At 40.5% G+C, this 21,304-nt stretch overlaps 1 protein-coding gene across 2 annotated transcripts in view; it reads left to right on the top strand.

Moving 5' to 3' along the window:
• The window catches only part of LOC149083264 (alpha-tocopherol transfer protein-like), a 232,971-nt gene that overhangs the window by 5,524 nt on the left and 206,143 nt on the right, over positions 1–21,304 (top strand). For both annotated transcript variants that reach the window (XM_089236476.1, XM_089236475.1), the window contains exon 2: positions 18,062–18,228. In XM_089236476.1, the coding sequence (XP_089092602.1) occupies positions 18,072–18,228 (157 nt within the window). In that variant the 5' untranslated portion in view covers positions 18,062–18,071. The remainder of the gene's footprint in view (positions 1–18,061; positions 18,229–21,304) is intronic.

Genomic DNA, 21,304 nt, shown 5'->3' with positions numbered 1-21,304 from the left:
CCGGTTTTCAGAAGGTGACCCAAGAAAAAAGACAATATCCCTCCTGTCATGTTAAATAAATGGACTGGTAGGCATGAGCACTAAGATCGTTGATATGTGCAAGCACGAACCCGAGGTTAAATCGGGTGCAGTTAAATTCTTTCACGCCGATGATTTCCGTAACTGTACTCTCTTTAATGAGTTAAGGTTTGAATATCATACTTTCCAGGTGGACGTTGAACGTCCACTAAGAGTGGTTATCAGAGGACTTCCAGTAAACATGGAAGTTACTAACATACAAACGGCTCTTGTTAGTGAGGGTCATGATATTGGGAAAGTAAGCCCGATGAGACACTTCAGAACCAAGAGATTCATGCCCCTGTTCATAATTGAAACGGGAAAAGGAAACAGTGGAGTATATAAAATTAAGGAGTTGATGGGGCTTCCAGTCACGATTGAGAAACTTAGGGGTGGCCCTGGAAAGTTAATGTGCAGAAAATGTCAGAGGTTTGGCCATTCGGTCCAGACCTGTATAGAGGTTAGAGAACTTTATAGAGGTTATCCTACTAGCGACCTACTTTTTGCGAATATCAAACACTAATACGATAGCAATTAGTAACACCACTTTTACAACGACTCCTAAGCCTTTTAGAATCTTCAGCCGGAATGCTGACAGATTCCCCAATAACCTTTTGGTTAACAGGTTGCGTGATTTTATATAAAATGAAGGATTCAGGATAATTAGTTAATTTCTTTAAAATAATAATTTATTTACAACACGAAACATAAGAACAAAAATCTACGGGAGCGACATGTTACTCACTTTGTGGTTCGGTCGCCAATCTCCCGATTTTCCCGCGTGACAATAGGATGGCGTCGGCTTTACAAGTGCCGTCATCTGTGAGATAAAATACAAATCGAATCTCACCACATGAATTTCCCCCCAGTGAAGGAACATGGTGAGAGAACGATAAATGTGAGATGCGAAATGAAAATGTGATACAAAAAATTAATCATAAGATGCAAAATAATAGATGTATAAGATGCAAAATAAAATGATGCATACGATGCAGAATAAAATGATGCAGGAAATCAAATTATGTACAATAAGTATGCACTTAGAAATATACGATGCAAAATGTACAATTAAATGCAGAAAATTCAATAAGTTGTAAAAAATATATATCGGATGCATAATATAAATGAGATGCATGAAATACAAGATGCAAAAAAAATCAATGAAATGTAGAATTATATGATGCAAAAAAATAATATGATGCACGATTCGAAATTAAATGAATTTCGGTTATCAGCCTAGGACTGAATCTGACTTTCCTGCCTGACCTAGCGATATATGGTTGTACTGGCACAGTGTCATTTTTCTTTTCTTCGAGCTTGTTTTTGTCAAGTTCCACACAGACATCGTCAAAGATAAATGCGAGTTTCACTCTGTCAGGTGAAACACAGGTCTTTCTCCCATTTACATTTAAAGTGATTTTTTTCTCATTACGAGAAATCACTTCATTGGGTACAGTATATGGTTGTGTCAAAGGTGGTGTGATCTTGTCAATTCGAAGAAACACATGTGAGCATGTTTGCAGTTGAGGATACACATAAATTTTGGATTGACCATGAGCTGATGTTTTGCATGGTTTGATACCATTCATACGATCTCTGAGCTGTTGTACGTATGAGTATATTGATGAGAGCTGACCGGGTGTATCCGTGCACAGATCTGCAGGTAATCTCAAAGATGTACCAAAAACTGACTCGGCACTAGAGGCTTTGATATCCGGCTTGACGGCTGCCCTGAGACCAAGTAAGATGGCTGGCAATGTGACGGTCCACTTTGGATTCTCATGTGCCTTCAATGAGCTTTTTAGGACACGGTGGAACCGTTCGACCATACCATTGGCCCGTGGATTGTAAGCAGTGGTACAAATCCTGCTAGTGCCAAGCAGGTTGATCAGTTCTCTGAAGAGTGATGATTCGAACTGCCGTCCTTGATGGGTTGTTATGGTTGATAGACATCCAAACGGCAAATCCAACCATCGAACAAGGCACGACAAACTGTGTCTGCTGTGATGTCAGCTATAGGTATTACTTCTGGCCATCTGGTGTAGCGATCAATTACTATTAAGCAGTATGTTTTTCCTTCTGAAGGAGGCAGAGGTGCTACCAGATCGATATGAATATGAGAAAATCTTGCATTGGGTGTTGCAAAGGTGCCTAAAGGTGTTTTGGTATGCTTATGAACCTTTGAGCGTTGACACTCATTGCAACACTTTACCCAATATTTGATGTCCCGGACAAGAGCCGCACTTTCCGGAGGCAGATTCGCGACAACATAATTGTATTTTTGACAGATTCGGTTATCGGTTTCGGAACAGCGAGAGCGAAAGTACTTTCACACATTATGAACCACAGCGCTGGATCATGGCGATTGAAAAGTGGTATCTGAACTGCACTTACTTCCGCCATGCTGAGAATCCAGGAAAAGTGATGTCCCGAAAAGTCGAGTTGCGGAAAGCGAAAGTTCCCTCACGAGAAACGCCCGTAGATTGCCTGGAACTTAATACGATTGAATAATCGACGTTTGCGTAACTCCTTAAGAGTTTCAATATTTTTCTTTCTTCTTTGTTTCTGCTACTGATGAAGGAACTTCATATAGTTCCGAAACGCGTATACCCGTGTTCGTTTTGGAATTTTGGGTACACGCAAACGTCGATTATTCAATCGTATTATCAAACCCAAAAGGTAATTCATTTCTAAACTGGAACTTGTTTGAAGTCCGCGGTCACCATTCTTTAGTTGACAGGTTGCGTAATTTTGTATAAAATGAAGGATTCAGGATAATTAATTAATTTCTTCAAAATAATAATTTATTTAACAACACGAAACATAAGACAAAACAAAAATCTACAGGAGCGACATGTTACTCGCTTTATGGTTGGGTCGCCAATCTCCCGATTTTCTCGCGTGACAATAGGATTGCGTCAGCATTACAAGTGTCACCATCTGTGAGATAAAATACAAATCGAATCTCACCAGAACCTCCATGAATTGCGTGAAACTATTGATGAATTTGACCCGGATGCGGTTCTCATACAAGAATCGTGGCTTTCACCGGCACGCAACTTCAAAGTCCCTACATATGAATGCCATAGGCTTGACCGCCCCAACCTACCAGGAGGGGGTGTCATTATACTTATCAAGAGGAATTTTCATGTTGAGACACAGTTGATCTTCCTACATCCACAATTTATGAGGCCATCGCCATTAGGGTACATCACCAAAATCAACAACCGATGGTAATCTGTTCCTTCTACAAGCCACCACGATACCGACTCGATATCCCCTTATTAAAAGTGATATTTAGAAGTAACAGTAATAAGCCCATATTAGTAGCTAGCGATTTCAACTCTAAAAGCCAACTTCAATAGCATCACAACAAATCAGGATGGTAGGGTGCTCGTCAATTTTTGTCATTCAAATATGATTGATGTTCATGCACCGCAATCACCTACACATTATCCCTACAACATTCGGCATAGGCCAGACGTACTTGACTTCGGTTTGACAAAAAACCTACTACACGGAGTCACCATTGAGGTACTCAGTGCTCTCGGATCTGACTATAATCCGGTACTATTCGAGATTGACAGTGGTATCACTTATCAAATTCCATAAGTGCTTCGTACAGATTGGACTAACGTCCGTACAACACTGGAAAATGAACCAGACATTGAGATCAATAGTTTGTCAAAAGAGAACATTGATATAGCAGCAGAAAAAATTACTGAGGTAATTCAAAATGTCGTAAATAATTCGACAAGGCGTATTAAGATTTTTAAAAAATTATGGCAGCCCTGCGGAGTTGAAGTGTAAAATTAACTGCAAAAATCAACTCCGAAGACGAGTACAGCGTACGAGAGACCCCAATCTCCGTAACATGCTGAACCGTATATCCAGAGAAATAAGAAACATCCTCAAGGAATATCACTCTCAGAAGTGGAAGGATTTTCTTGAGGCGGCTGATGTATCGGATGGGTCTCTCTGGGAATTAATTAAAATTTGTAAGCTCAGAGCCATCAACAGAATACATGGTACAAATGGTCTTGTATACACTGATGAAGAGATAGCGGAGTCATTCGCTAATACATAGGAAGACCAGTTTTCACTAAATACAGTAGTAACCAACCGCCTATTGTAGAAGCACACTTTGAACAGGTGGTTAACAACTTTCTACAAAACAACCAGCCACATAACATCTTGACGGCTGCTGCCACTGATCGTGAGGAGATCCTCGAGATAACTAAAGGACTAAAAGATAAAAAGGCCCCTAGATGTGATAATATTACAAACACAGCTTTGAAGATACTTCCATCTCTAATATTATCATCACATTAGTAAACATCTTCAATGGTATGTTAAAAATTTGTCATTTCCCGTCTTGCTGGAAACATGCCATTATTAAAGTCATTCCGAAAACTAAGGAGATAAGTCTATTTGCGAATGATTTTCGCCCGATCAGTTTGCTTCCGGGATTGTAAAAGATTTTTGAACGACTCTTTAAAGCGAGATTATCTTTGTATTCGAGGATAACAGCTTTATCCGAGACGAACAACTTGCCTTTCGTAGCGGACATTCTTGTGTAACACAACTGGTCCGTGTTGTGGAATACAAACAAGATGCTGTCATCCACAAGGATTATGTAGCATGTTATGATTCAGCCATGCAGAAGGTCTTCGATAAGGTGTTAAGCACTCAACACTGATTGCCATTATGATACTTAGAAGATTGCTCTCCCACTTTATACATATGGTTCACAGCTACCTCAGGGATAGAACATTTCAGATCCGTATCAAAAACGCCCTCTCTACTCGACATCCACTTAAGGCATCTATTTGTCAAGGGTCAGTAATTGTCCCAATACTCTTCAATATTTTTATTAACGATTTTCCTGCTCCACAAAGAGGAACCTTAGCTTCTTATGCTGACGACTCGAAAATCCTTATGGCATCCAGGGACCCTCAGCAAGCTCTGAGGAACTTGCAAGAAATGGTCCAAAGGGTCGAGATCTGGTGTCAGCTACATGCAGTGGTCTTAAACCAGAGAAAATGTAACTTTATATGGTTTGCAAGAAGGCAACCCCCTCCGAACACCACTATCACAGTGGGGCAGACCATATTACAACCCAAGTCTCAGACAAAATATCTTGATGTTATTTTGGATAAAAAGCTCAGTTTCAAAGCTCACATTCATGAGGCGAAAGTTCGAGCCGCTAAAGCTGCAGGACTTCTAAACAGAGTCTGTTACACACGCTCTGCACTTAGCCTCAAAAACAAAACCATTATGTACAAGTCAGTCATTAGACCAATTATGTGCTATGCAGCACCATGCTTTTCCACAGCGAAACGCTCTATCATCAAACAATACTTCGGCGATATACCGGGCACAATATTATATCAGAAATCTTGACATAATTAAAGATTCGAACATTGAAACCATACATGACTATTTAGTCAAACTATGCAGAGGATATTTCGATAGGGCTGAAACATCAGAATATCAGCACATTAGAGACATCTCGCCTTATCCTGTGGTAGAGGTGTTGAGATTTCTTAGACCTATGAACATACTAGCCTGATATGGGTCAGTGAATTGGTTTAGTTTTGTAAAAAAAGTGTAAATAGTTCTAATTTTCTCTTCATTGATTGAAGGCATAGTGTTGCATATATACTAAAAGCTTCCCCGTATTTATCGAATTTAATCTTGTATCAACATGTAATCATATATATTGTACACTGCTGGCCACCCAAATTGCAACACCAAGAAAGACAAGAGATATCGCAACAATATTTATTTTGTAGATAACATGTTGACCAAGCATCAAATGATTAAATTTATAGACTTCTGTGAAGTGTGGTTCCTGCCAAAATCAGTAGCCAGAGTAGCCGCCATTGTTGGAGATCACCGCTGCCACACGCCTCGGCATTGATTCAAAGAGACTGTGGATGTGTTCTTGGGGTACAGCAGACCAAGCAGCTTCCACGCGTTGCCAAAGTTGATCTGGTGTGGCAGCTGGGGATGTAATCTGGGTCAATCGTTGAGCAGCCATGGACCACATGTTTTCTATCGGCGAAAGATCCGGAGAGCGAGCTGGCCAGGGAAGCAATTCAATCTGGCGATTGACGAAGAACCTTTGGACAATGCGTGCCACGTGTGGTCGCGCATTATACTGTTGAAATATGGCTGTGGGCAAGCCCTGAAGGTAAGGAAGGACAACTGGCTCCATCACCTCGGAGATGTAGCGCTGGCTTTTTAAAGTACCGGCAATGCGTACTAGAGGAGTGCGAGAGTGATATCCAATACCGCCCCATACCATAATACCCGGTGCAGGACCAGTGTGGCGGTGCATAACGCAGCTGTTCAGCATCCTCTCTCCACGGTGTCTCCAGACTCGAATCCGACCATCGTGGTGTTGCAGACAGAAGCGTGACTCGTCAGTAAAGACAATTTCATTCCATTGTGCCGTCCACATCCTTCTTTCATCGCACCATTGGCGGCGGAGACGTCTGTGGTTCTGCGTCAAGGGTAGACGAAGCAATGGACGTCTTGCGGACAGACGACTCTGCTGTAAACGGCGTCGAATGGTACGCGCAGACACTGGATGATGCGGTACAGACTGAATGTGCTGTGCTATGGTTCGTGATGTGGCTGAGCGATCCGTCACTGCCATACGCACAATACGCCTGTCATCATGTGAAGTGGTGCACTGAGGTGGATGCGATCGAACACGTCGGTCCGTCGTACCCTCCTGCATCCAACGATCACATATCCGCATTACAGTTGTTTGGTTTCGTTCAACACGACTACCGATTTCCCTGAAAGATAATCCACAATCTCGGTAGGCCACTATCCTTCCTCTGTCGAACTCGGATACTTGATCAAAAGATGATCGCTGTTTTCTACGAGGCATAATTGATCGTTTTTTTGAAAAAACCACAAGAAAAACACAATTGCCGTACTTCAAATCGTCGAAATCTCCAAGCCTTAAATAGCGCTTTGAAGTGGCGCCACAGGCGCGCGTGATGTACGTCTGCGCTGAAATTCGAATCATTTGCATATCTCACCTCCGCTAATGCATGTTGTAAATTTCATATTATTTGCATGCTTCCTTCAGGGTGTTGCATTTACGGTGGCCAGCAGTGTATTTAATCACGCAATTCATCAGAATGAACATATACAATCGACCGCCCAATAATTACACACGTGATTCCTTGTGAAAAACTAATACGGAAAAGTGTTTTCCGTTTTTCGATCGGACGAATATTAAGTGAGTTATAAGCTTTTAATATTTTGGACGTGTCATTTTTCTAACGGTCAGTTATATGCCAAACACCGAACCAAAGTGCATTTCTCCGCCAGCAGCGGGCTGCCACTTTTTAAAAATGAACTGAAATATTCAATCCCATTAGAAACCAAGTTCGCCTTCTATCTTCATGATTGGCGCTTTTACTCTCTATGCAGTGTGATAGTATAACCTCGTTGTTACGTGTAATTACGTATTAGTTTCATCCACTATATTGGCAAATTTATCACCAGATTTTTGAAGTGTTAGCCAAATGAGATCTGCTTGAATTTTTTTTCAACCAAATCAACACTTTTTTGCCAAAATGTGGTAATTTCTTTTCTTTCACTATCAAGTCAACTTTTTTTAGGGAAAGTGCATACAGTGCGTTGTGTTTACTACGCGATCGTTTTTATACGCTGTCGTTTTAATCAGATTACATATTGATCAATGAAACAGGACAATATTTTTTGAGTTATTTTAAAAATCTCATCGAAAGTCACGTGCAATGCACTTCAAAGATGATTGCAAAAATGGTTGCTTGACGAAGGTGACTTGTGAAAACACTAAAATAATAACAATGCTTCGATCAGAAACTTTCAATAAAACTAGTCATTTTATGAATTGGCATATTCAAAATAATTAGTGGTTTCTCGGATATTTTCTATTGATTATTCATCGAGTCACATTTTCATACCGATTTCTGCATGTTGCAATGACGGTTTTTCATTTCCTTTTGACTGCAATTGATTTTTATCGCGATGAAATATTATTAAATTTTTACTTTATCTTTTCACTAGAAAGATTTGGACTACTTTGAAATTTTTATACCAGTTTACATGATTCGCACAGAACTTGGTCATTTTTTTAAAATGAAGGTTTATTCAGGGGCGTATTTATTCGATTGGACTTGTCATCATCCAGAGACGTAGCTGAGACTGGACGTGAAAGGCATGGGAAGCACCAGCTAGAAGCTCTGAGAATATACCTTGAGTTTGTACACAAACTCCAGTATCATACTGTTACACACTCTCATACTGACAGTATGAGACTACCATGTTCCTTTAAAATGAAGGTTTATTCAGGGGCGTATTTATTCGATTGGACTTTGATTTTTGTAGCGCAAGAACCAATTACGTCAAACTGCGCCAAAACAAATGACCAATTGAAAATAATTGTGCTTGTCATGTCAGGAAAGGAGGCAATTGCCCTGGGACCATTCTTAACAGAGACGGACTACAGGATTTTGCTGCCCCGTTGCCCTTATATGTGTATTTCGTTTCTTAATTTTTTTCCGAAAAATCATGATTACCCCCCTTCTGGTTCTCAATTTTCGAAATTTGAGAATTTTTTATCACCATGTCTTTACTGTCTGTTGTTCCAAATATGGTTTTGAGTAGAGCATACTGTTTTATACGCACATTCATAACATAAATGAGATGCCGTAAAAATTTTAAACTGTAGTTGTTAAACTGTAATCGTGACAATTTGTAACTGTGATCGATTTCATTTATGTTTGTTGTGTTACTCAGTTAATTGTGTTGCAGAATTTCAATCAAAAGCTGTGATGCAACATGTAAATCTTCCAGAACTTCTGAATTGTGTGTGGAACTGGAAAACATGGCGAGTAACACATTTGAGCAAAATTTCAGAATTTTCGTGTGGCAGTAGTTTTTTTTAATCTTATGGATGAACTCAAAAACATCTGCAACCTTATAAAATCGTAAAAATTAACACCCACTTAAAAATTTGAAAAGTGTGCACGCAAAACAACAAAAGATGGAAAAGAAACTGGTTTACTTTCTTGATTGCATAGGGTTATACTTATATCATTGTGCAGTTTAAAAAAACGCCAAGTTATACATTTGGTGAATTTGGCCGGATTTTTAAGTGACGTCATCAGTTTTTAAAGCGTTATAACTCATTAATTATGGGTCATATCAAAAAACGGAAAACACTTTTCCGTATTAGTTTTTAACAAGGAATTACGTGTGTAATTATTGGGCGGTCGATAGTTACCACCCTGTATATATACTCTGTTGTAACCATTGGGTGCAGAATTCCACATTTTTTATTAGTTGTTTGCTGAGATAATTAACAGTTGTGACGGTTGGGGAGGTATATACGAAGCTGCGAACGGAATAGAATGGAGCATTCTTTTATTCTGCATTAACATGCGGAACACACAACCCTTCGTCATGAAGGTTAAAATCGAACTCCTCGAGAATGTCTTCGTCTCTCGATACAACTTAAATCTCACGTGTCTCGTGAGTGAAAGTATTACTGTACATCCTTGTTAACAACTTGCCTGTTACATACTCCCCTCTGATTTCGCGGACGTCTTGGCTGGATTAGCGATAGGATTAGCTTGGCTGGATTAGTTGGCTTGGTTGGATTAGCGATAGCGTACGTCGTAGGCGATTTCTGGGATAGCACAAGGTATGGTCCGTCTCGTTGTGGTGTGAACTTTGCCGACAAGTTTTTCCCTTTATTGCTAAGTGAATGTAAAGTGACGCAAACATGGTCTCCTGGTGTTTATCGCGACCTCTGCCTGCGACCTTTGTCAGCATACGCTTTGCGCTTGTCCCGTTTTTTTTCAACCTGATGCTTTACCTCATCGATGTACCTGGTGAACCTTCTCAAATATGCCGTTATTTCTGGGATGAAATTGTCACTCAGTAGCACTGATCTGATATCATGCTGAATATCATCCGGAGTGCGTAATTCACGAAACTGCAGAAAAGCAGGAGTGTGGCCCGTTGTGTCACATTTTGCAGTATTCATGGCGAATCTGATCGCCGGTAACTTCTCTTCCCATGTTACATGATCATTGCCGACAAGAATGGCCAAACGGAGTTTCAAATCCCTGTTCTTCCTCTCAATTGGATTCGCTTGAGGGTGATAATACGGAGTAAGTACCTGCTTGATGTCAAGAAGAAAACATGCTTGTTGCATGACAGCGCTCACAAACTGGGTTCCATTATCGCTTATGATTCGTCGCGGCAGACCGTAACGCAAGAAAACTTCCTCGATAAGGGTTGTCGCACATTCTCTAGCAGTAGCGTTGGGTAACATGAACAATTCAACCCAACGTGTGCTGTAATCTTCAACGATGAAAATCCATTTCTTTCCAGATTCAGTTTCTGGCAGCGGACCAAAAAGATCGATTGCTAACGTTTCAAACCTTTGATTCTGTATCGGCGTCTGCAAAAGACCTGAGGGTTTTTGATTTGAAGCCCGATACCGACAGCATTCTGGGCAATGTTTCACTTACGCCGTGATGTAGGAACGCATACCAGTCCAATTATATCTCTTAGAAATGCGATCAAAAGTTCCTTCGATTGCATAATGGCAAGCGGTTGGAACATCGTGATGTTGTCTCATAATTTCCTCCCTCTCATGTGAAGGTATCACGAGCTGTGCTTCCTCGACGTTGGTTTCCGGTGCATACCTATAAAGTATTCCCTGGTTCATGATGTAACCACGCTCAATCCAATTCTTGTAATCGACCCCATGATTAACATCCTCAAAACATTGAATAATTTTCTTATGTTCAATGTCTTTCAACTGCTCTTGCCTCATATCTTTAGGACTTCGTGACGTCAAGACGAAAGAAATTGCGGATATGGACACAGCTTGCTCCGACTTAACCGTAGGTCGTGAGAGCATATCAGCTACCACATTGCTCTTCCCCTGTATATACTCGATCTTTAAATTAAAGGACTGAATCTGCAACGCCCATCTTGCTAACCGCCCTGACGGTGATTTGATACTCATTAACCATCTGAGGGGTTGATGGTCAGAGGCTACTATCACCTCCGAGCCTTCTATGTAACCTCTGAACTTGTTCAGGGCCCAAACTACCGCAAGAGTTTCCCTCTCAGTGGTGGAGTATTTTTGTTCCGCTGAAGTGGGAAGACGGCTGGAATATTCGATCGGATGTTCATCAGCTTGCTCTCCTTGCAAGAGTGCAGCACCTAAGGCTTAATTACTTGCATCCGTTCGCAAAATGTATGGTTTAGCCGAATCATACTGCTTTAGAATAGGAGGACTAATTAATCGACTTTTCAACTCTCGAAAAGCACTCATTTCATTCGAGCCCCAGGACCAAGGGACGTTTTTCTTCGTCAAGTTACTCAGTGGCTTGCTATTTGTGAGAAACCAGGTATAAACCTTCGGTACCAAGAACACGTTTGTAAGAAAGATTGTACTTGTTTTACATTCCCTGGGGGAATGAGTTGTATAGCAATTGTCTTTTCATGATCCACTTCTAATCCAGAGTGAGTGATCCAATGTCCTAAATATTTAACTTTCGGACAAACAAAGTGTTATGTATGTGGTTATATTATTGTCAGACAGATGGCGCACATGTCATTGTATCGTATTACGGCTATTGAACATTTAGTGAGTTCGCACTGCGAAGTTGTTACGATAGCATCTTTGTAATCGTGTGTCCGTTATCATCATGTATTTGCGTATGTCTGTAACCGAATTATTATAATTAACTGTACCATTAAACAAAATAGAAAACACTGGCGATCGAGGATTAAAAAAAAAAACCGGAACCGTATCTGTTTATGAGATGAATACGCGACCTCAACCAGTTGGCACCGCACCGTTCCAGTTTCATTTTGAACAGTTCGATGAATCCGTTGAAGATTGGAATAGCTACGAGGAGCGACTGGAATCATATTTCGCCGTTCACGATGTACCCGAAGAGAAGAAAGCATCGGCTTTGCTGAGTGTCATCGGGCCACGCACCTACAGGATCCTAAAGAACCTGGCCACTCCGGATCTCCCGTCTACAAAGTCCTACCACGAGATCGTCACCCTGTTACGAGGACATCTGAATCCGACTCCGAACGAGATGACGGAACGCTACAAGTTTTACAAGAGGAATCAACTTCAAGGTGAGTCAATAGCGGATAACACGATCGAATTACAGAAACTTTCGTGGAATTGTAACTTTGGACCGAGTCTATCTGTGATGTTACGCGAAAGGTTCGTTATGGGTTTGAGTTCCGAAAGAAACTTCTGACTGTCGAGAATTTTACTTACGATACTGCGAAATCTACAGCTCTCCGTTTAGAAACTGCGTCGAAGGATGTCCAAGAAATGCATAATCAACTGTCGCAGCTCGGCGTGAAGAAAATCAGCGAAGTGTCTCGAATGGCACCTATGGGAAAACGATACCAGAGCAACGCGAACTCTGAATCGAAACATAAAGTGAAATCAGCGGGACAAAATCGTGCTTGTTATCGTTGTTTAAGCACTTTTCACATGGCTCATCAGTGTAAATTCAAGGACAGCATATGTAGATTTTGTAAAAAGAAAGGACACCTACAGAAAGTGTGTAGATCGAAAACTAATGTGAATCAGCTGAACCCGGAATCTGACGTGTTTCCTGTCAATAATCTACAGGCTAATAGAAACAAGAAGTTGATGCTTGATGTATACCTTGAGGGAAAGAAACTTTCCATGGAGTTGTATACCGGTGCCACAGTATCATGCACGAATGTGCAGGAATTCAAGAAAATATGTCTAAGTGTAAAAATTCTGAAAACGAGCCTGGTTCTAAAGAACTTTGATCAATCGTTGGTGCATCCAGTGGGTCAAGCTACCGTGCAAGTACGTTATGAAAAGCAAACTACTACTCAGAACCTGTACTTGGTGAATCAACCAGTAAATGCAATTTTCGGAAGGGAATGGCTACAAACCCTGAAAATCAACTGGCCTGAGATGAAACATCTCACTCAAGAAGGTTCGAGATCTTCAAAGCTTGAGACCTTGCTTCAAAAATATTCTGAAATTTTCACCCCTTGGTCGGTTGGAGAAATTACAGTGTCACATCGAATTGAAAGCAGGAACCAAGCCGAAATTCATGAAAGCGAGACCAATCCCTTTCTCACTGAAAGAACGTGTCGAGAAAGAGCTGGACAGATCAGTCTCTAGTCTCTGAAGACGTACTTGAACCTGTGAACCATAGTGAGTGGGCGACCCCCATCGTTCCAGTGGTGAAACGTGATGGAAACATTCGCATATGTGGCGATTACAAAGCTACCCTGAATCCGGTTCTAAAGGTTGATCAACATCCGTTGCCGAAAATACATGATATCTTTGCGGAGCTTGCGGGAGGAAAAGCATTTTCCAAGATTGATCTCGCCGAAGCTTACCTACAGATGACAGTGCAACCAAAAGATAGACACCTACTGACTATCAATACACACAGAGGGTTATTCCGATACAAGAGGATGAATTACGGGATAGCGTCAGCACCTGCTATTTGGCAGAGGAGTATCGAACAAGTTCTGGCTGGAATCCCCGGCGTTCATGTGTATTTGGACGATATCAAAATTCAGCATCAGAGCCTCTGATGCTGAACACTTTGAAAGATTGAATGCTGTGTTCGAGCGCCTGAAACAATATGGTTTGAAGGTGAACAAAAAGAAAAGTGAGTTTTTCAGGGAATCAATTTATTATTGCGGATATAAAATCGATAAGAAGGGTCTATGGAAAACCTCAGAAAAAGTGAATGCCGTATTAAATGCACCAGTACCTAAGAATGTGTCCGAACTGAGAAGTTTCCTGGGATTAGTTCAGTATTATAAGAAATTTTGTCCAAATTTGTCGACAATGATTGCACCTTTGAATAATTTGCTACGTAAGGATAGTGAGTATATATGGAATCAAAAATGTCAAAATGCATATGTGCACTTGAAACGAGAGATAGCTTCTGATCGAATTTTAGCTCATTATGACCCTAAATTGCCTCTCGTGTTACAGACCGATGCTTCCTCGGTTGGCATTGGCGCCGTACTCAGTCATTACATGCCGGATGGTTCGGAAAGACCCATAAAGTTTGCATCACGTGCACTTTCAAGGACTGAAATAAATATTCTCAGATTGACAGAGAAGGGTTGAGTATAGTGTGGGGTGTAAAAAAATTCTACCATTATTTGTTTGGGAGACATTTCTTTCTAGTAACGGACCGTCAGCCCTTAGTGTCAATATTCTCTCCACACAAAAGTTTATCTGTACTCTCGGCTACACGAATGTTGCATTACGCTATGTTTTTACAAGCATTTAATTATACGATTCAGTATCGAAACACCAAGGATCATGGGAACGCTGATGCCTTTTCGCGAATACCTGTAGAGTCTCAAGAGGACAGTTATAATGAAGTTGACTGTTTTAATGTAATGCAGATTGAAACTGTACCTCTGACTGCTCAAGAAATTTCCAGGACTACCCAACATGACAAATCTCTTTCTGAACTGTATCATTGCTTGCTAAAAGGGACTGAACTACCCGCACCTTGGAAGGGAAAAGAGATTGAATTTTCGTTGCAACATGGATGTATTTTACGTGGAAATAGGGTCATCATTCCACAAAAATTTAGGCAGAAAGTTCTTGAAGAATTACATTTAGGTCATCCTGGTATAATCAAAATGAAGGCTTTAGCACGAAGTCATTGCTTTTGGCCTGGTATAGACAAAGATATCGAGGTTTTTGTATCAAATTGTGAATCTTGTCAGAAAACAAGAAAAGAACCACCAAAAGTTTTGCGACATCGCTGGGAATGGCCAAATGGTCCTTAGTAACGAATACATATCGATTATGCAGGTCCATATTTTGGAAAAATGCTTCTTGTAGTTTGTGATGCATATTCCAAGTGGACTGAAATCATTATAACACGAAACATAACTGACAGTACGAGTACCACTATATCACAACTTCGAAAATTGTTTGCTCAGTTTGGTTTGCCTCAAACTTTGGTTTCCGATAATGGAACAAATTTCACGAGCATGGAGTTTCAGGAATTTCTCAAGTCAAATGGTATCAAACATGTAGTATCGGCTCCATACCATCCTGCGACGAATGGTCAGGCTGACAGAATGGTTCAGTCATTCAAGTATTCGATAAAATCTACCTTTCTTACGGAATCGGATCTACGTAAGAGATTGCAACAATTCTTACTGATGTATAGAATAACACCGCACTCATTAACTGGCGAAAAGCTGAGTATGTTGTTTTTGAAAAGAGAGATTCTTACCAGATTGGACTTGATGCATCCTGATGTGAGAGGGAGTGTGCAGAGGAAACAAGAATCACACACTCAAGCATTTCATCGTGAATTTTCAGCGGGAGAAAAAAGTTGCTGTTAGGAACTATCGTGGTGTTGAGAAATGGAGGTTTGGAACTGTACTGAACAGAGATGGTCCCTGTCATACAGCGTGCAAATGGGACCTGAAATCTGGAGACGCCATGTCGACAAAATCCGGAAATGCGGAGAAGCTGTGAAGGACGAGAGTGATGAACAAGAGAATATCCGAGATGTGCCTCCTCTTGCCACTGCGGGAGAACAGTCTCGTAGTAATAATGATCAGTTTTGTTTTTCAGGTTCTCACACTGATGTTGACAACCGACCTGGAGCGGAGGATCGGCAACACACGGCTGAGGACGAGACGGCTGGAGATGAGACTGGTGATGTTGTGTCATCGGGTGTCGAGCCATCGCTACCTGCCCACCCTGTGCTTCGTAGGTCCACTCGAAAAAGAAAACCTCCGGACCGACTTGGATTTTGAAGGCGAAATTTGCAATGCTAAGAAAGGGAGATGTTATGTATGTGGTTATATTATTGTCAGACAGATGGCGCACATATCATTGTATCGTATTACGGCTATTGAACATTTAGTGAGTTCGCACCGCGTTGTTGTTACGATAGCATCTTTGTGATCGTGTGTCCGTTATCATCATGTATTTGCGTATGTCTGTAACCGAATTATTGTAATTAACTGTACCATTAAATAAAATAGAAAACACAAAGTTACACTTCTCCCTATTTGCACACAACTTGAACAACAACAATCTTTCAAAAACGTCTTTGAGGTTTTCTAAATGTTCTTCAAAAGTCTCCGATAAAATAATAATATCGTCCAAATACGAAGGAATAACATGTCGAAACATGAAAGAACATGTTGGAACTGGTAGATCATTCTCTGAAAGGTGGCAGGTGCATTTTTCAGCCTAAACGGCATTCTCAGAAACCGATATGTTCCAAAAGGACAAGTAAAGGCCGTTTTGTCTCGATCACTCGGAGTAACATTAATCTGATGATAACCTGATTTTAGATCAATGGTGGTCATGTACGGGGTGTACTTCGCCTCATGTAAAAGATCATCTATGCGCGGTAGCACATAGGTGTCTGTCTTCGTTATCGTATTCAGTTTTCTATAATCAATGCACAATCTGTAAGTACCATTCTGCTTCGGCACTAGAACAACTGGAGAAGCGTAAGGGGACTCACATTCTTCAATGGTCCCTTCAGCTAGGAGTTTATCAAGCTCGATCTTCAGCACGTCCTTTCGGTTAGGATCACATCCGATACGGAGGCACTGCGACAGAAGAATGCGCTCCAGTCTCTATGTGATGCTCTATAAACGGTGTCGCCTCTCCCCTTGGACTAAAAATCGTCTCGTACTTTTCTAACAGACTGTTCAACAATATTTTTTGTTTTTCTGATAGATGTTGTCCTTCATTTTGTCTTAGTTGGCAGTACTTCAAGTCGACATGGTCTACCACATGTTGAACAGTTTTTATCCTAGATTCGTTTACGAAGTGGAATCGTTTACGAGTATTTCCCCGAAGAACAATTCCCTTCGCTTGAGATCCAACACGATACCAGCTTTCTCTAGAAAGTCGATTCCCAAAAGAGTTCTGTTACCGACGATTCCAGGCAGAACTATAAATTTCGTTCTTAGTCGCTTCCATTGGATGTTGACCAATACCGTTGTGGTCAACACATTCACCGTTGATTGCTGTCCGTTTGCAAGACGCATCTCGATCGTTTCTTGACGGAATTTGGCGTTTTGCTCTTTCAAAATCTGATGCAGAGTATCACTTGCGATACAATGCGTAGCACCGCTGTCGGCACAGGCAGTTCCCACTTTGCCATTTACGTGAATTTTTAACAATTCTACGGGTTTTGTTACAGAAGAGCATAGATTCAGTTCCAACGGACCAAACTGAGCGGTTGCCGCTGTGGTTTCAGGATTACAGGTCGGACACTGTGCTCTAATTACCCCCGGATATCCCCATCCATAGCAGCTTACAGGTCGCTGTTCATCCAGGCTGATCATGGGAAGTGTCTGTTCATCTGCACGAATCACTGATTTTGATGACGTCCATGGATATTTCCTCGGTGTTTGCTTTCGACGACCCTCGACATCGTACTGCTGATTGAATTTCTTTGTAAAGGTACTCCTGGCATCTTCATACGTTCATACATTCTTTAGTTTTGACATATGTTTAAATAAAAATAAATTTCTTATTTGGAAGTTTTTGTTTTGGAGAATCTCTTGCGACCGCCCTAGTTCATTGACGCAAACCCCCAGAGAGGTCGCTACCCACAGTTTGCGCTCCACTGCCCTATGCGATAGTGATCAATCATTCGTGGAGACTACCACAGATTTTCTGAAACTGTACTCTATACGGGAAGGGGGGTTGGCATATTAGAGTTTTTCAATATGTCGGGCATGTATCTCTCTCAGATTCGTCGTAACGGTGGCAGTGAAAGAATGGTGTTTGTATTTCTTCCATAGAACTTCCGGCGTAATATTATGTCAGAAACATTGAACAGATAAACGAATAACATTTATAGAATTAACTTGTTGACTGAATTCTGAAATCATTGATCGGATGCACGTGTGTTTGTTTCTTTCTTTTCAGTTGTCAAGAAATGATGAAGAGGCTCGATACTGGAAGAGGCCGCGCTTATAAACCGCTGATTTACAGTTCAATCGACGACGAGCTGCGGCTCAGGGCGAGAGATGAGCTCGGCGAAACCGACGACAAGGTAAAAGAAGCTGAAACAAAACTTAAGGACCTTTTGAGAGGTAGGGATAGCAATGGTCATCTCAAAAGTTTAAGATGAAAATGCAGATAACATCAAAAACAAAAATGAAAAATAATATTTATTGGTATACAGGGTGTTCTGTTAACGGACCGACAAACTCAGAATTATGGAAGGACTATTATTAATAACTTCAGAATAATTCTTGTTATTTTCTACAAGAATATTCCCCAGTAATTTATGAAAGCAGTCCTTCCAGAGAATATTCTCAAGGACTATATTATAAATAACGGGAGAACATTCTCATCAAGAACTTATAAGAATATTCTCAAATTATTTATAATAGTAGTACTACCAGATAATATTCTCGAATATTCTTGATGAATATTCTCGAGAATTGTAATCTAGTTAAACCGTATTCTTTTTCAGGGATCCGGGAAATGAGTTCAGATACCCGGGAATTTTTCGGTTGCATTTTATTTGCGGAATAACGGGAGAGAAACCCTCTAGCTATATAAATAGCCTGTCAATGCTGAAATAAGGGGAAGAGTGAGATTCACGAGATACATCTCGTCAATTCCGCAAAACGGGTTAAATATAAAAAATTTCTAACACATGTATGATACTGGGGAGTCTTTACATAACGAACCACTTTGAACCGTCTTTTACACGAACTTTTACAAAATTTCTATCCAAACTTTCAATTTTCCTTTAATTTAGAAAAAAAAATCAAAGATTTTTAGAGAGAGAGATATGGGGCTTTCTCTCAGCTCGAGATATCAAGGAAATAGTTATTTTCCGGATATTATGATGAGGTGAACTCGGAAAGAAAAGTCATCACGTCTCCGCCGGGACTCGAACCCAGGCCCTCTAAAGGGCCCTACACACGCTCAGTTATACCTGCGCAGTTATGCCTGTACAGGCCAACTGTGCAGGCATAACTGAACGGTTCGATGCATCCACACCATTCAGTTATACCTGTGCAGGCGAAGCTTCTGGAACCGGTTCTAGGCAATCTGTGGGGATATTTTCATTCTTCGATCTCTGTCTAGCGGTCTTTTGATCAGTTCGGATTTTTTCATAGTCTATAAAGTTCGAAATTTTCTAGTATGATTTCCACAGATGATGCTTTAGGTGTAGTTGGATTGGTTATGGTACTGAAAGTTATTAACTCAAGAAAAAAAGAAAAAAAACGGGTAAAAGATTGGTTAAAAAAAAGGCAACAATATTCGCACGTTCAATTATTACAGGAATTGAGATTTGCACCAAAAGATTGGCATAATTTTCTCAGAATGGATCAAGATACCTACTCAAAGCTTTTTTTTTTTCAATTGCTTTCGGAAATTGCTTCGCAAACTATTTATTTTTTTAACAACACTGTCTCTGTTCGCTAGAGGATCTATTTCTCTCATTTTCCACACCAATCTCTCATAACTATCATCTTTCTTAATTTTGTTATGGTAATCTTTAGTTTTCACCTGCCACAAGCATTTCTCATTCCTATACATTTCAATGAATTCTTCCAAACATTCGCGCTGCCCGTTTCAAAGATCACTCGTCATTATAAACCTCGAGTCGTGAAAACTAAACTGAACTCTGAACTAAACTCTGGTGGAGTGTCGAAATCGGTGTTTCCCAAAGTAGGACTATCCAGGCTATGAATGGACAGAAGGGGGTGATGGGGGGACGAGAGGAAAACCTCAGTTTTCGAAACGATTTTATCAAGGAAGCCTTTGTAAATATGGGCCTTGGGCAAAAAAAAAAAAAAAAAAAACTAATATTGCACACAGAAAAATTCGGACTTGTTTCATCAGAGCTGAAGTGTTTTTTTTTTCTTTCTTTGAATGTGCGCTGTACATTCCAGATGTATTGTAACTGTAAATTGATCGGTAAAGCCTACTGTCACAGATCTCCACACCATCTGAGGATAAACCATCTGGGGGTCCTGCATCCCCGGGGGCTGGTCTTACTAATGAATATTGTCATTATTCGAGCCATTTCCCCCCCCAACCCCCACAAAGATGGGATTGGCATCAGGATTCTGGTTTCAGAACCCGAGACGATTCCAATCATTCTTTTTTCCCACGTTAAAAAATTCACTATAGTTTCGGCTTGACAAATCGCAGTTATACCTGATGGCCCATACACACGCTCAGTTATACCTGCACAGTTGGCCTGTACAGGCATAACTACGCAGGTATAACTGAGCGTGTGTAGGGCCCTTAACTGTACAGTTTTGCCTGCGCAGGTATAACTGAGCGTGTGTATGGGCCATCAGGTATAACTGCGCAGTTATTTTTCCCCGCTTTCTTATTCGCCCTTCTTTCTTCCCTCTTCTTTTTTCACTGATAATGTAATAGAGCAATAATAACTGAATAACTTGTTTTGGAAAGGGATTCCATTTAATTAGAAGAAATTTTTCTAATGGCGTAATTTTCACGATATTTTCTTACAATTTCATATCGAATAAAAAAATTGAAATAAAATTTTAGAAATATTTTGACTATTGTTAAAATTCGCAATTTTGTTGAAATCACTCTTTTCAATAAATTTGCCCGAAATTATGCACCGAAATACACAAACTCTATATTCAAATAATGTGCTATAACTATTAATTGTTTATTGATTATTTAGAGAAGAGGTTTTTAACCAGGGTTCCTGGAGATTTTAGGGGCCCCGTGACATCAGATTATTTTAGTATTCTTTCACATGTACTTCCTTCAGAAATCAAGATTCCTGGAAATCAAGCAGGTGTTTATACGAGTCAGTTAATGTTTGCAATTGTTTGGAATTTCAAACGCAGAAAGGTCTGAACACACATATCCGCACCGTGCCAGGACCGTAGCTCGGGCGTCAGTTGGCAGTGGCTCGGCTCGTTCCTCTTCAGACCACACCTTTCCGTGTGTTGCCCGTATCGCTGCCGTATGCTGACTACGAAGCTGTGTCGATTGCTTCAAGTCTTTAACGCAGCCGGTTCGGTGTGATCAAAATGTTCAGTAAATTAATTAACAAGAGTGATTTGAATATAATAACCCTAGCGTAAATTAACAATAATTAATTGTTCTAAACATTTCTGTAAATAATCTATACATGTATATAAATTTTTTATCTGTCTGTAT

The sequence above is a fragment of the Pholcus phalangioides genome, unplaced genomic scaffold, assembly GCF_987345545.1.
Source record: "Pholcus phalangioides strain wild (caught in Gottingen) unplaced genomic scaffold, Ppha-v1.0 ptg000009l_1, whole genome shotgun sequence".
Taxonomy (NCBI): Eukaryota; Metazoa; Arthropoda; class Arachnida; order Araneae; family Pholcidae; genus Pholcus; species Pholcus phalangioides.
This window is presented reverse-complemented; position numbering and strand designations above follow the sequence as displayed.